The sequence below is a fragment of the Hemiscyllium ocellatum genome, chromosome 13 (genome assembly GCF_020745735.1).
Source record: "Hemiscyllium ocellatum isolate sHemOce1 chromosome 13, sHemOce1.pat.X.cur, whole genome shotgun sequence".
Lineage (NCBI taxonomy): Eukaryota > Metazoa > Chordata > Chondrichthyes > Orectolobiformes > Hemiscylliidae > Hemiscyllium > Hemiscyllium ocellatum.
The window spans coordinates 33,637,008-33,651,164 of record NC_083413.1 but is presented as its reverse complement, the minus strand read 5'-3'; the positions used below and the strand labels follow the sequence as shown (position 1 = coordinate 33,651,164).

At 40.6% G+C, this 14,157-nt stretch overlaps 1 protein-coding gene across 1 annotated transcript in view; it reads left to right on the top strand.

Annotated features, from left to right (window-relative positions):
• The window catches only part of ccdc39 (coiled-coil domain containing 39), a 138,090-nt gene that overhangs the window by 39,972 nt on the left and 83,961 nt on the right, over nt 1–14,157 (top strand). Inside the window, exon 9 of the mRNA XM_060834446.1 lies at nt 5,752–5,884. Coding sequence (XP_060690429.1) covers nt 5,752–5,884 — 133 coding nt within the window. The remainder of the gene's footprint in view (nt 1–5,751; nt 5,885–14,157) is intronic.

The window sequence follows — 14,157 nt, the reverse complement described above, 5'->3', positions numbered from 1 at the left end:
TCTTCTTGACAGTTGCGTCCATATGCGAAGTCCAGTCCAGGTTGTCGGTTATTGGTCCTGCTAGAAACCTGTTGTTCTCCATCCTCTCAACATCAGCTCCATTGATATAGATGGAGGTGTGTTCTCCTCCTTTCTTTCTGAAGCCATGGAGGAAGTGCAGTTGTCTATCTTCACTGATTGCAATGTGTGGGTCAGAAAGCTGGGGATCCAGTTGCAGAAGGCAGAGCTGAGACCAAGGTCTCGGAGTTTTGAGATCAGGCTGGAGAGGATAATGGTGTTGAAGGCGAAACTGTAGTCAATGAGCAGGAGTCTGATATAGGTGTTCTTGTCCAGATGTTCCAGGGATGAGTGCAGGACTAGAGAAATAGCGTCCTCTGTGCACCTGTTGCGTCAGTAGGCGAATTGGAGGGGATCAAGGCAGCCTGTGAAACTAGAGTTGATTTGTCAGCATTTGGCCCATATTCCTCTAAACCCTTCCTGTTCATATACCCATCCAGATGCCTTTTAAATGTTGTAATTGTACCAGCCGTTACCAGTTCCTCTGGCAGCTAATTCCATACATGCAACGCCCTCTGCATGAAAGAGATGCTCCTATGCCCTTTAGTTTTGGACTCTGCTGAAAGATCTTGGCTATTCACCCGATCTATGCCCCTCATAATTTTATAAACTTCTACAAGTTCAAAAAAACTTTCAGTTAGTCTTCCTAATCTCTCACTTTGTAATCATATATGATTGAACACATTGATATATAAAGCACATTCTGTATGTTAAAACTACTATATAAATGCAGGTTTTTTAAAAAAAATCATGAAATGTAAGCCTTGGCAAAATGCAAATATTTTTACCATCCCTAACAGGCTACCCTGATTGCCCTTGAGAAGGCAGTAACGACTTGCCTTCTTGAACCATTGCAGTCTCATGTTGGTATACCAGTCCCTAAGGTATAGGGACACCTCTAGTACTGTTAGGAAGAGAGTTCCAGGATTTAAACATAGTGAAGAAATAGTATATTTCCAAGTGAGAGTGGTGTGTATCTTAAAGGGGAATTGCAGGGCATATTGTTCCTACTCATCTACCGCCTTTGTCCTTTAGAATGATGAAGGTTCTGAGTTTGGAAGGTGGTGACAAAGGAACCCTAGTGGGATGTTGTGTTGCATCTTGTCAATGGTACAAATTATTGACTTTTGGTGTTGGCAGTGAAGGAAGTAAACTTTGAGGCAAGAATTAGTGCTGATCAAATTGCTTGGCCTGAGGTGATCTTTTTTGCAGTTATACAGGCAAGTGAAGCGTATTCAATCACACTCCTGATTTTTGCCTTGTAAATAATGGATAGTTTTTGGAGAGGTGAACATTGAGTTGTGTCATACTATACATATGGGTGGTAAGGTTTTGGCCAATGGTAATTCCCAGGATTTTGGTAGTGGGGTTTCAGAAAGTGTTACTGGATGTCAAGGAGAGTTGGTTACATTCTCTTCTGTGGCTTTATGATGGAGGGAAGGTTGTAGCGGAGGGAAGTCATGATTGGGCCTAGGACTCTAATCTGAAGAAATCCACTAATAATGACACACATCAGCCATCTACATTTGTGCTAGGCATAACTTGAACCAATGAAGAGTTATGCTAATTCCCATTGATTTTAATTTTGCTATTCTCCTTGATGCCACATAGTCAAATGATGCCTTGATGTCAGCAGCAGTCATTCTTACTTTACACCTTGAATTAAGCGCTTTCATCCATGTTTGAGCCAAGGCAATAATAAGAAACCAAGTGGCCTTGAAGGAATCCAAACTGAGCATCAGTGACCAGGTTACTTCTGTGTAAGTGCCAACTGATAGACGTTGACCACACCTTCCATCAGTTTACTGATGATCAAAAGCAGACAAACGGGACAGTAATTAGCTGGTTTAGATTTGCCCTGCTTCTTGTGAACAGGGTATGCCATCACAATTTTCCACATCTAGGTAAATTTCTGTGCTGTAGCTATACTGGGACTAAAAAAGTAAGAAAATAAGATAATAAATAGCCTAGCTGGTCCCTCAAGCATACTCAGTCACACGATGAGATCATGGCTAATCATTGTATATGTAACTCCATTTTCCAGCCTACTCCACATAACCTTTCATTCTGTTGTAGAGAATGTAACCAACTCTCCTTGACATCCAAAAACAGTTTCTGAAACCCCACTACCAAAAAATACGTTTAACTTAAACTTGAATATTAAACAACCAAAACTCCATTGCCCTCTCAGATAGTTATTACAAAGATTAAGGATCAATGAGAGAAGAAATTTCTTCTCAACTTCATCTTAAATGGGAGACATCCTATTTTAAAACTAGCTGCAAGTTCTAAATTATATAATGAGGGGAAACACTCTTTCAGTATCTATGTTACCAAATTCCCTCAGAATATTGTATTTTTCAGTAAGATTACCTCTCATTCTTCCAACGTCCAAAGAATATACACTTAACATGCCTATGTTTCCTCATAACACAACCCCTCCACCTCAGGAGGTAACTTAGTAAATTCTGCCTTAACTGCATTCATAAGCAAGGTAACAAAAACTGTACACAATACCTTAGGTGTGGTCTCACCAACGGTTCAGCAATTGCCTATTCTAATGTTCTATTCCCCTTACAATAATGACTAACACTCCAATTGCCTTCCTAATTATTTGTTGCATGCTGTGTGATTCATGTACAAAGAGCAGCATAGCTTGGTTTCAACTTGTTCTGCAGTAAAAGGCTTTCATACTACAGGGGTTAGGATATTGTCAGAGCTATAGATTTTGCTACATTCTGTGCCATCAGAGTTTCTTGATATCACACAGGTTAACAATACAAATGATGCTATTTCACTGTTAACCACTGTTAACTGAGTAGAATAACTGCATAAAAGTTAACTCTTAAAAAAAGAGGCAAAATTATCACAAAGCTAATTGCTTCAACAAAGAAAGAGACATTTCTTTCATATTTTTGTATTATACAGTATGGAAGAATATTATAGAAACATAGACAATAGGAGTAGGAGTTAGCCATTCACAATCTTTTCTTTACAATTACAGCTGATCATCTAACTTCGTAATCTGTTCTGACTTTTCTCCCATATTCTTCGATCCCTTTAGCCTCAAGTGCAATATCCAACTCCTTCTGTAGTAGCAAATTTCACAGGCTTACCACTCTCTAAGTGAAGATATTTCTCTACATTTCATTCCTGCATGGTTTACTCCATGTCCTTAGACTGTGATCCCTGGTTCTGGACTCCTCCACATCCCTTCTGCATCTACCCTGTCTAATCCTACTGGATAGTTATAAGTTTCTATAAGATCCTCCCTCATTCTTTTGAACTCCAGCAAATATAATCCTAACTGATTAACCTCTCCTCATATGTCAGCCTCACTATCCCATGATCAGTCGTGCAAACCTTTGCTGCACTCCTATAGCTACAACATTCTTTCTCGATAAGGAGACCAAAACTGCACATGGTATTCCAGGTGTGACCTCACCAAGGCCCCTTATAATTACAGCAAGACATCCCAGCTGCTGAACTCAAATCCTCACTGTGAAGGCCAGAATACCATTTGCCTTCTTCACTGCTTGTAGCAACTACATGTTTACCTGCAGGTTCTGATCTATCAGGACACCAGGGTTACACTGACCATTCCATTTTTTCAATTAGCTAATGGCCTTCCTTCCTGTTGTTGCTACCAAAAAGTGGATAACTTTACACTTATCCACATTATACTGTATCTGCCAATTCTTTTCCCTCTCACTCAGCTTCTCTAAATGAAGCATCTTTGCATCCTCCTCATGGCTCAACCTCCCAGCTAGTGTGTTATATCACCTCCAGATATATAACATCACCTGAGGAAATGATGTCACCACAGGAAATGACATCAACAATCCAAGGAAACCCAAACACATAAATAGAAAGATAGCTACATCACCAGTGCTTCATCTGGTGACTCACTGAAGATATTGCGTAGTGTGGTGACGAAACATCTGAAAACAATCCTTCCAGCTCAGTGAGCAAACCTACATCCACTCCCACCCAGCATGGTGTAATCTGTAGGTTTGGAGTTAAAAATCACACAATATAGTCCAACAGATTTAATTGGAAGCACTAGCTTTCAGAGTGCCACTCCTTCATCAGGTGGTTGTCAGGTTTGGAGATACTATATTTAGTTTCCTCATCCAAATCATCAATATGTATTGTCAATAGCTGGGGTCCTGGAACTGATTACTGTGGCACCCCAATATTCACTGCTTGCCATTTGCAAAATTACCCATTTATTCTTATTCTTGCCTGCCAACAAGTTTTCTACCCATCTCCTTATGTAACTCCCCGCATTTCCGTATGCTTTGATTTTACATAATCTCTTATGTGGCACTTTGTTGAAAACCTTCTAAAAGTCCAAATGAACCACGTTCACTGGCTCTTCCTCAACACTACTGGTTACATCCTTAAAGAATTCCAGTTGATTTGTCAAACATAATTATCCTTTCCTAAATCCATATGCACTGTCTATATCTAACCTTGTCCCTGGTTTCCAAATGCTCTGCTATTAATTCTTTTATAATGAACTGTAGCATCTCCCCACCACCAAACACCACCACCCCCCATGGTTTCTGGTTTTCTCTCTGCCTCCCTTCTTAAATAGATGTATTGCATTAGAGGTCCTCCAATCTGGAGGAATTATCCAGAGTCTGTAGAAGGTGACCACCAATGCATCGACTATTTCTAGGACCACTTCCTTAAATACTCTGGGATGTAGATTGTCGGGCCCTGGGATTTATCAATCTTCAATCCCCATCAATTTATCAATACCATTTCCCTAAATTTCATTTCTTTAAGTTCCTCTACGTCATGAAATCCTTTGTTCCCCAACATTTCTGGTATATTATTTGTGTCCTCCTTTGTGAATACAGAACCAAAGTACGTGGTTGGTCAGCCATTTCTTTGCTTCCTGATATAAATTCCCTTATTTCTGATTGTATGCATTGAAATTGTTCACTGTTCATTTTGCCTTTTCTTTAAAATCGTAACAAAACTCCAAGCCATTCTCAATATACAGATAGAATACTATCCTACCAATTCCTTCACACTACATTTAGTTGTTGAGGTGATGACTTCATTTGGAAGCAAAAAACAGATTTTATCCTTAGACATTAACAGTAATAACAGCCTGACATCAGGACACACTCTATTTTACAACTGTAGTCTGTACAATGAATATTTTTCTTGAAGTCAGCAACAAAGGTCATTCCTTTATTCCTCATTCTTTACACGCTACCAACTAGAAATTAAATTCCAGGCAACCATAGTGAATCCTGTGTCAAAAAGAATGCTTTTGTGAGTACATTTTGTCCTATTCGATGGACCATATTTTGCTTTACAATTGCTTGACTTTGGAAGATGAATAATAAACATGCTTGAGTTATAAAATACTTTCAAGATTTATAGAACCTAGAACAAACAAGTTAACAGCTTTAAGAAAAAAAAATCATGAATTGTCTATTAAATACAATATATAAAATATGCAACATTATTGTATGGTGTTATCACAAGAAAAAACAAAGTTGAATCTGAAATAACAGTGTTAAGAATTTTCAGTTTTATTCCTCGGTAAAAGAAAGAACGCCTTGAGCTTAGGAAGTCCATTGCCTGTTTTATTTGTACACGCGGCAACACCATATGAGTGGTAGAAATTGTTTATGTAGGTCACATTTCCTAAATGTTTGATATAACTTGTAGGTTAATGAATTGTAAAGAAGTAAACAAAGCTCTTCAGGAAAAGCTCAAGACTGCAACTGAAACAATGCTGAGTGCTGAGGAACAAGTGACTAGGTTGGAGAAAACACTGAAAAATGAAGAAAATACCGTAAAGGTGAGGAAATTCTGGGCAATTTTAAGGTTTTTAGTAAATGATTTAGACTTTTTAATAAATGCTATCATATTTAGTTTCAATATTTTTCTTGTATATCTATCTACTTATATAAAAACTCAGAGACAGTTGTCACAGATCCACTGATACATTTTGAGTTATGCTACCAACAAGTCATATTGAATAACTGTAACAAAACTGAACAAAAAGCAAGAAATGTAATTATTATAGAGTCATAGAGATGTACAGCATGTCTCTGCTGATTATTCTGATCTTGATCAAACCTGGAGACACTATTAAGACAACATAGGAAAGACTGCTGTAGGGATAGGCTGAATAGGCTGGAGATGTTTGCAGCATTGAGGGCTGAAGGGTGACCTTACAGAGGTTTATAAAATCATGAGGGTCATGGGTAGGGGTAAATACACAAGGTCTTTTTTCCTGGGGTGGGGGCGCAGGGTCCAGAACTAGAGGAATAGCTTTAGGTTGAGAGGGAAAAGATTTAAAAGGGACCTAAGAGGCAACCTTTTCACACAAAGTGTGCTGTGTGTCTGGAATGAACTGCCAGACCATTTAAAAGGCATATGGATGGTTATATGAATAAGAAGGGAATAGAGGGATATGAGCCAAATGCTGGCAAATGGGACTATATTAATTTCGGATATCTGGTCAGTGTGGACGAGTTGGACCAAAGGGACTGTTTCCATGCTGTACATCTCTATGATTCCATGACTATGACCCAAGCAACTAACTGTGTTAACCAGTCCCTATTTAATTAAGGCTAAAATACTATTTGTTTTTACAATTGCTTGTTGTACTTGCATGTTAACTTTGTTCAAAAGTAATTTCCTAAGGAAGAGAAATTTGAGTGCAGGAATGGAGTGGTGAGTTGAAAAATTTAATAATGAATGAAGATGATTGATTTTGTGAAACAAATAACTCTTGATTAGCCAAGGTAAGGGGAATAAAGATATCATCTGAATATTACAATTCATGTTCAAATTAATAATGTAAGGAAGAAATCAGAAGCTAGGTAGAATAAGAATTATAGGAACAACCAGAGGTAGGTAAATATTTCAGTAGGGAAAGGTTTTCACAAGCTACATCTGAACAGAGCTGAAGCCAATATTCTCAGGGAGATTAATTGCAACAGAGAAGAGAGTTTAACTGACAGGATAGGGCCTAAAGAACACCAAGGAACCTATGCAGCCTGTTTCAAAGCCCTTCAGTAGTGGAACTGTATTCAAAACTGTGCCAGTGAAAGGAAAAACATCACAGACTGTGATGGATCTGGTAAACTTTTATGGATATTCCTTCAAACTCGAAATGGTTTTAGCTGTTTCAAATGCAATCTTATTATAAGAAACCTGGTATCTATTTTCACTCTTGACCGCTTTCACTATATCCATATTCAAAAGTGCACAGACCAATGAGTCCCAAAAATGTTGTCACAACACAAACCTGGTCATCAAATTGATCTGTGGTCATGCCTAGGAGGGTGTGACTGAGGGGAACAGGTATTAGAACATAGAATTTAGCTTTAAAAGAATACCTGCCATTGTCAATGTTGAAGAGGTCCCAAACTTCAAGGGAGGATGCGCAGACCCACCAAAAGCACCATAGTACTGAGTGACATTTCAAGTGGGGGGAGAAAAGAGAAATGTAGTTGGGAATGGCATCATTAGAGTGAGAGATTCTGTTCTCTTCAGCAATGGTAGAGTGTTCTGAAGGCAGTGTTGCATACCTAGTGCCGAGGATCAGGGCATGTCTTCTGGGCTGGGCAGGAACTTGGAGTGAGAGAGAAGAATCCAGTTATTGTGGTCCATGTGGGTATCAATGACGTAGGTAGGATAAGGAAAGAAGTTTTGTTGAGGGATCATGAGCAGCTTGGCATAGTGTTCCCAACACTGGAGAACACTATAAACATCGCAAAGGTAATAGATCAGGTGCTACCTAGAGCAAAGTCTCTATGACAAGAGATAAAGTACTTGCTGAACTAATGGGACTGAAAGTAGACACATTTCAGGACCCGATAGCCAGTGTCCAAGAGTTTTAAAGGAAGTGGCTGCCAAGACACTGAGGCATTGGTTGAAATGTTCCAGAACTCAGTGGAATCCAGGAGGGTTCCAGCAATTGAAAAACTGCTCACATGACACACCTGTTCAAGAAGTAAGGGAGACAGAAAGCAGGAAATCATAGGTCAGTTAGCCTAAAATAAGAGAGACTCCAACGAAGTGCACAGAGAAATTCAGGTGTTCTTGTACATGAATTATAAAAAGTTAGCATGCACATGCAACAAGTAATTAAGGTAATGAATGAAATTTTAAACTTTGTTTAATAGGGGGTTGGATTTTAATAGTGGGGAAGCCTTGTTATGACTGTATAGGGTATTAGTGAGGCCGCACCTGGAGTACAGTAAACCATTTTGGTCCCCACTGTTTAAGGAAGGACATATTCACATTGAAGGCAGTTCAAAAGAGATTCAGTAGGCTGATTCTTGGGATGAAGTGATGGATTTATCAAGACAGGCTAAATAGTTTAAGCCTTTATTCATTGGAGTTTACAAGATTTAGTAGTGATCTTATTGAAACATACAAGATTCTGAAGGGGTTTGACAGAGTAGCTGTTACAAAGATGTTTTCACTAGTGGGGGAATCTTCAACTATGGGGCATAGTTATAGAAGAAGGTGACACTCAATTAAAGTTGAGAAGCAACTTTTCCTGGAGAGTACTGAATTTCTGGGATTTTCTTCCCAAAAGAACTATGGATCTAAATCATTGGAAGTATTTAGAAGAGGATTAGACAAGAGGTGCAATACGGCTCACCACAAAGTCAAGATTATTTGCCTCCCATCTTTTTTGTATGGCACAATTTTCACAAAGTAACAGTGAGATACCAGTCAACGGGAATAAACACTTGTTCATTGCCTCAATTCACTTTATTAATGTCAGCCCACCTTTTGACCAATCTTAGCAAACAAGCTAGACATTGGGAAAACATACCTGCTCCATTCACCAGTTGCACAGCAAACACACTGCTCATGCAGCAATCAAACAGCCTATCTTAATGGAATTAAAAATCACACAACACCAGGTTATACTCCAACAGGTTTATTTGGAAGCACTCGATTTCGGAGCACTGCTCCTTCATCAGGTGGTTGTGGAGTGTAAGATCATAAGACAGAATTTATAACCAAAGTTTACAGTGTGATGTAACTGGAATTATATATTGAAAAAGACTTGGATTGTTTGTTATATCTTTTAGAATGGCCATGTTGTTTCAGTTCTTTCATATGTAAATCCCAGAAAAAAGTTGCATTCTATGACAATAGAGTCATAGTCATAGAATCATAACGTTGTACAGCATGGAAACAGACCCTTCGGTCTAACCCGTCTATGCTGATCAGATATCCCAACCCAATCTAATCCCACCTGCCAGCACCCAGCTCATATCCCTCCAAACCCTTCCTATTCATATACCCATCCAAATGCCTCTTAAATGTTGCAATTGTACCAGCCTCCACCACATCCTCTGGCAGCTCATTCCATACACGTACCACCCTCTGCGTGAAAAAGTTGCCCCGAGGTCTTTTTTATATCTTTGCCTTCTCACCCTAAACCTATGCCCTCTAGTTCTGGACTCCCCGACCCCAGGAAAAAGACTTTGTCTATTTATCCTATCCATGCTCCTCATAATTTACTAACCCTGGCAACATCCTTGTAAATCTTTTCTGAACCCTTTCAAGTTTCAAAACATCTTTCCGATAGGAAGGAGACCAGAATTGCACGCAATATTCCAACAGTGGCCTAACCAATGTCCTGTACAGCCACAACATGACCTCCCAACTCCTGTACACAATACTCTGACCAATAAAGGAAAGCATATCAAATGCCTTCTTCACTATCCTATCTACCTGTGACTCCACTTTCAAAGAACCTGCACTCCAAGGCCTCTTTGTTCAGCAACACTCCCGAGGACTTTACCATTAAGTGTATAAGTCCTGCTAAGATTTACTTTCCCAAAATGCAGCACCTTGCATTTATCTGAATTAAACTCCATCTGCCACTTCTCAGCCCATTGGCCCATCTGGTCCAGATCGTGTTGTAATCTGAGGTAACCCTCTTCGCTGTCCACTACACCTCCAATTTTAGTGTCATCTGCAAACTTACTAACTGTACCTCATATGCTCGCATCCAAATCATTTATGTAAATGACAAAAAGTAGAGGGCACAGCACCGATCCTTGTGGCACTCCACTGGTCACAGGCCTCCTGTCTGAAAAACAACCCTCCACCACCACCCTCTGTCTTCTACCTTTGAGCCAGTTCTGTATCCAAATGGCTAGTTCTCCCTGTATTCCATGAGATCTAAGCTTGCTAATCAGTCTCCCATGGGGAACCTTACTGAGGTCCATATAGATCACATCTACTGCTCTGCCCTCATCAATCTTCTTTGTTACTTCTTCAAAAAATTCAATCAAGTTTGTGAGACATGATTTCCCATGCACAACACCATGTTGACTATCCCGAATCAGCCCTTCCTTTACAAATACATGTACATCCTGTCCCTTAGGATTCCCTCCAACAACTTGCCCACCACTGAGGCCAGGCTCACCGGTCTATAGTTCCCTGGCTTGTCTTTACCACCCTTCTTAAACAGTGGCACCACGTTTGCCAACCTCCAGTCTTCCGGCACCTCACCTGTGACTATCGATGATACAAATATCTCAGCAAGAGGCCCAGCAATCACTTCTCTAGCTTCCCACAGAGTTCTCGGGTACACCTGATCAGGTCTTGGGAATTTATCCACCTTTAACCGTTTCAAAACATCCAGCACTTCCTCCTCTGTAATCTGGACATTTTGCAAGATGTCACCATCTATTTCCCTACAGTCTATATCTTCCATATCCTTTTCCACAGTAAATACTGATGCAAAATATTCATTTAGTATCTCCACCATTTTCTGCGGCTCCACACAAAGGCCACCTTGCTGATCTTTGAGTGGCTCTATTCTCTCCCTAGCTACCCCTTTGTCCTTAATATATTTGTAAAAACCCTTTGGATTCTCCTTAATTGTATTTGCCAAAGGTATCTCATGTCCCCGTTATTCCCTCCTGATTTCCCTCTTAAGTATACTCCTACTTTCTTTATACTCTTCTAAAGATTCACTCGATCTATCCTGTCTATACCTGACATATGCTTCTTTCTGTTTCTTAACCAAACCCTCAATTTCTTTAGTCATTCAACATTCCCTATATCTACCAGCCTACCCTTTCATACTGACAGGAGTATACTTTCTCTGGATTCTTGTTATCTCATTTCTGAAGGCTTCCCATTTTCCAGCTGTCCCTTTACCTGCCTCCAATCAACTTTTGAAAGTTCTAGCCTAATACTGTCAAAATTGGCCTTTCTCCAATTTAGAATTTCAACTTTTAGATCTGGTTTATCCTTTTCCATCACTATTTTAAATGAATAGAATTATGGTCGCTAGCCCCAAAGTGCTCCCCCACTGACACCTCAGTCACCTGCGCTGCCTTATTTTCCAAGAGTAGGTCAAGTTTTGCACCTCCTCTAGTAGGTACATCCACATACTGAATCAGAAAATTGTCTTGTACACACTTAAATTCCTCTCCATCTAAACCTTTAACACTATGGCAGTCCCAGTTGATGTTTGGAAAGTTAAATTCCCCTACCATAACTACCCTATTATTCTTACAGCTAGCTGAGATCTCCTTACAAGCTTGTTTCTCAATTTCCATCTGACTATTGGGGGGTCTATAATACAATCCCAATAAGGTGATCATCCCTTTCTTATTTCTCAGTTCCACTCAAGTAACTTCCCTGGATGTATTTCCAGGAATATCCTTCCTCAGCACAGCTGTAATGCTATCCCTTATCAAAAATGCCATTCCCCTTCCTCTCTTGCCTCCCTTTCTATCCTTCCTGTGGCATTTGTATCCTGGAACATTAAGCTGCCAGTCCTGCTCATCCCTGAGCCATATCCCTGTAAATACTATGATATCCCAGTCCCATGTTGCTAACCATGCCCTGAGTTCATCTGCCTTCCCTGTTAGGCCCCTTGCATTGAAATAAATGCAGTTTAATTTATTAGTCCTGCCTGCCCTGACTGTTTGACTCACTTCTGTTCTCAGCTGTACCCATCTCAGATCGATCTCTTTCCTCACTATCTCCCTGGGTCCCCCCCACCACCACCTCACTAGTTTAAATCCTCCCAAGCAGTTCTAGCAAATTTCCCTGCCAGTCACCTAAGGTGTCAGTGCAGCCTGCAACACATTATCAATGAGGATGAGCATCTCGCCAAGACCATCCCCACGCTTCACCTTTAAACAACCACCAAATCTCAAAGAGATCATTGGTCGCAGCAAACTACCTGGCTTTCAGGACAACGCCTTGCAACCCTGTCATGTCGGACACTGCAAGACGTGTCAGAGTGTCAACACGGATTATCCCCATTACAGATGGGGACACCACCCATCACGTATGCAACAGGTACTCAGTTGACTTGGCCAATGTTATCTATCTCATACACAGCAGGAAAGAATGCCCTGAGGCATGGTACATTGGCGAGAACAAACAGAGGTTACAGCAACGGATGAATGGACACCACACAACAATCAATAGACAGGAGTGTTCCCTCCCAATTGGAGAACACTTTAGCGGTCCGGGACACTCGACCTTGGACCTTCAGGTGGCTATCCTCCAATGCAGACTTCGGGACAGGAAACAACGCAAGGTGGCTGAGCAGAGGCTGATAGTCAAGTTTGGTACCCATGGGGATGGCCTCAACTGGCACCTTGGGTTCATGTCACACTACAGGCGACCCCACTGCACCAGACACACTCTCTCTTCTCATTGTCACACACACACACATACCCTCCCCCGCAACCCCCCCCATCTCTCGTATACAAGCTCTTTCTCATACACATTTACACACGCACCCTATCATGGACTTATACCCCTTCACACTCGCACACATACACACTCTCTCACAGACACTCGTGCACCTCACAAACAAACACACACACATATAAGTTTGTGGGGTGATTTTTTTCTAGCAGAATTATATTTTATTTTGCTCAAAAACTGCATGAATCCATGTAAGATTCTGTAAATCCCTTTTTTAGAAATAAAATCAGTCTGAACATTAGGGCACAAACAGCCTCACATAGGGCACCTCACACCTTCAATGCATTATCTAAGCTGACATGGCACCTATTGTTAAGTTCATTTGAGAATGAAACTTTAAAAAAGGTTCTGGGCTTTAGATATGAAAGAACTGAAACCAACATGGTCATTCTAAAAGATGAGAGACGTAACAAACAATCCAGGTCTTTTTCAATATATAATTTCAGTTGCATCACACTGTAAACTTTGGTTATAAATTCTGTGTTTTACGATTTTATACTCCACAACCACCTGATGAAGGAGCAATGCTCCAAAAGCTAGTGCTTCCAAATAAGCCTGTTGAACTATAACCTGTTGTTGTGTGATTTTTAACTTTGTGCATCCCAGTCCAACACCGGCACCTCCAAATTATATCTTATAGAGTAGTCCACATTGAAGTTCTGAGAGGCACCCATCAGTCAGGGGATCCCAGCCCAATAAGTCAAGTTATTGCTTATCATTCTTGGGGTCAAGGGAATTAGCCACAATCATGCATCCAGTCAGGCTGTTCTCGATCAGGAAGGCTCTGCCTTTGGGGTCCAGGCAGTGAGTGATGGCCAGTCTGTTGGCTCAGTAGCGACAAATCCAGGAAATAGGGCTAATATGATGGAAGAGATGTATAGGCATCAATCAGTAGTCTGATCACTGATCACACCTTGCCAGGCCTATTTTTTGTCATACCAGTTGAGAGAATAGGCCATAATTGTTCTCTTGGGTCCAGCTAAATAAACTTGGAAAGGGGTATGCAAGTACAGCCATTGCCATGTGATTTTGTCTCGCTATATTAGCCTTCAGGACTCGGGTCCACAGTGTCTGGGTAAGGGCGCAGTACAATTGTGATTTAGGAGAGATATGGTAAAGCATGACTGGGAAGAGTGTAATGTGGGAGGGGTGTGTTCTCCATGGTCAGGTGTACCTCTGCTTCAAAGGACGGTAATGAAAGAACACCTCATATGCCAAAGGCTGGGATGGGAAGGTAGCAGGTTTATAAACAAGTAGATGGGTTGGGTGGAGATGTGATGAAGAATGAAGCCTATGGAATTAATGAGATGATAATATTTGAGACTGTTTATTTTACATTCTTGCAGTGAG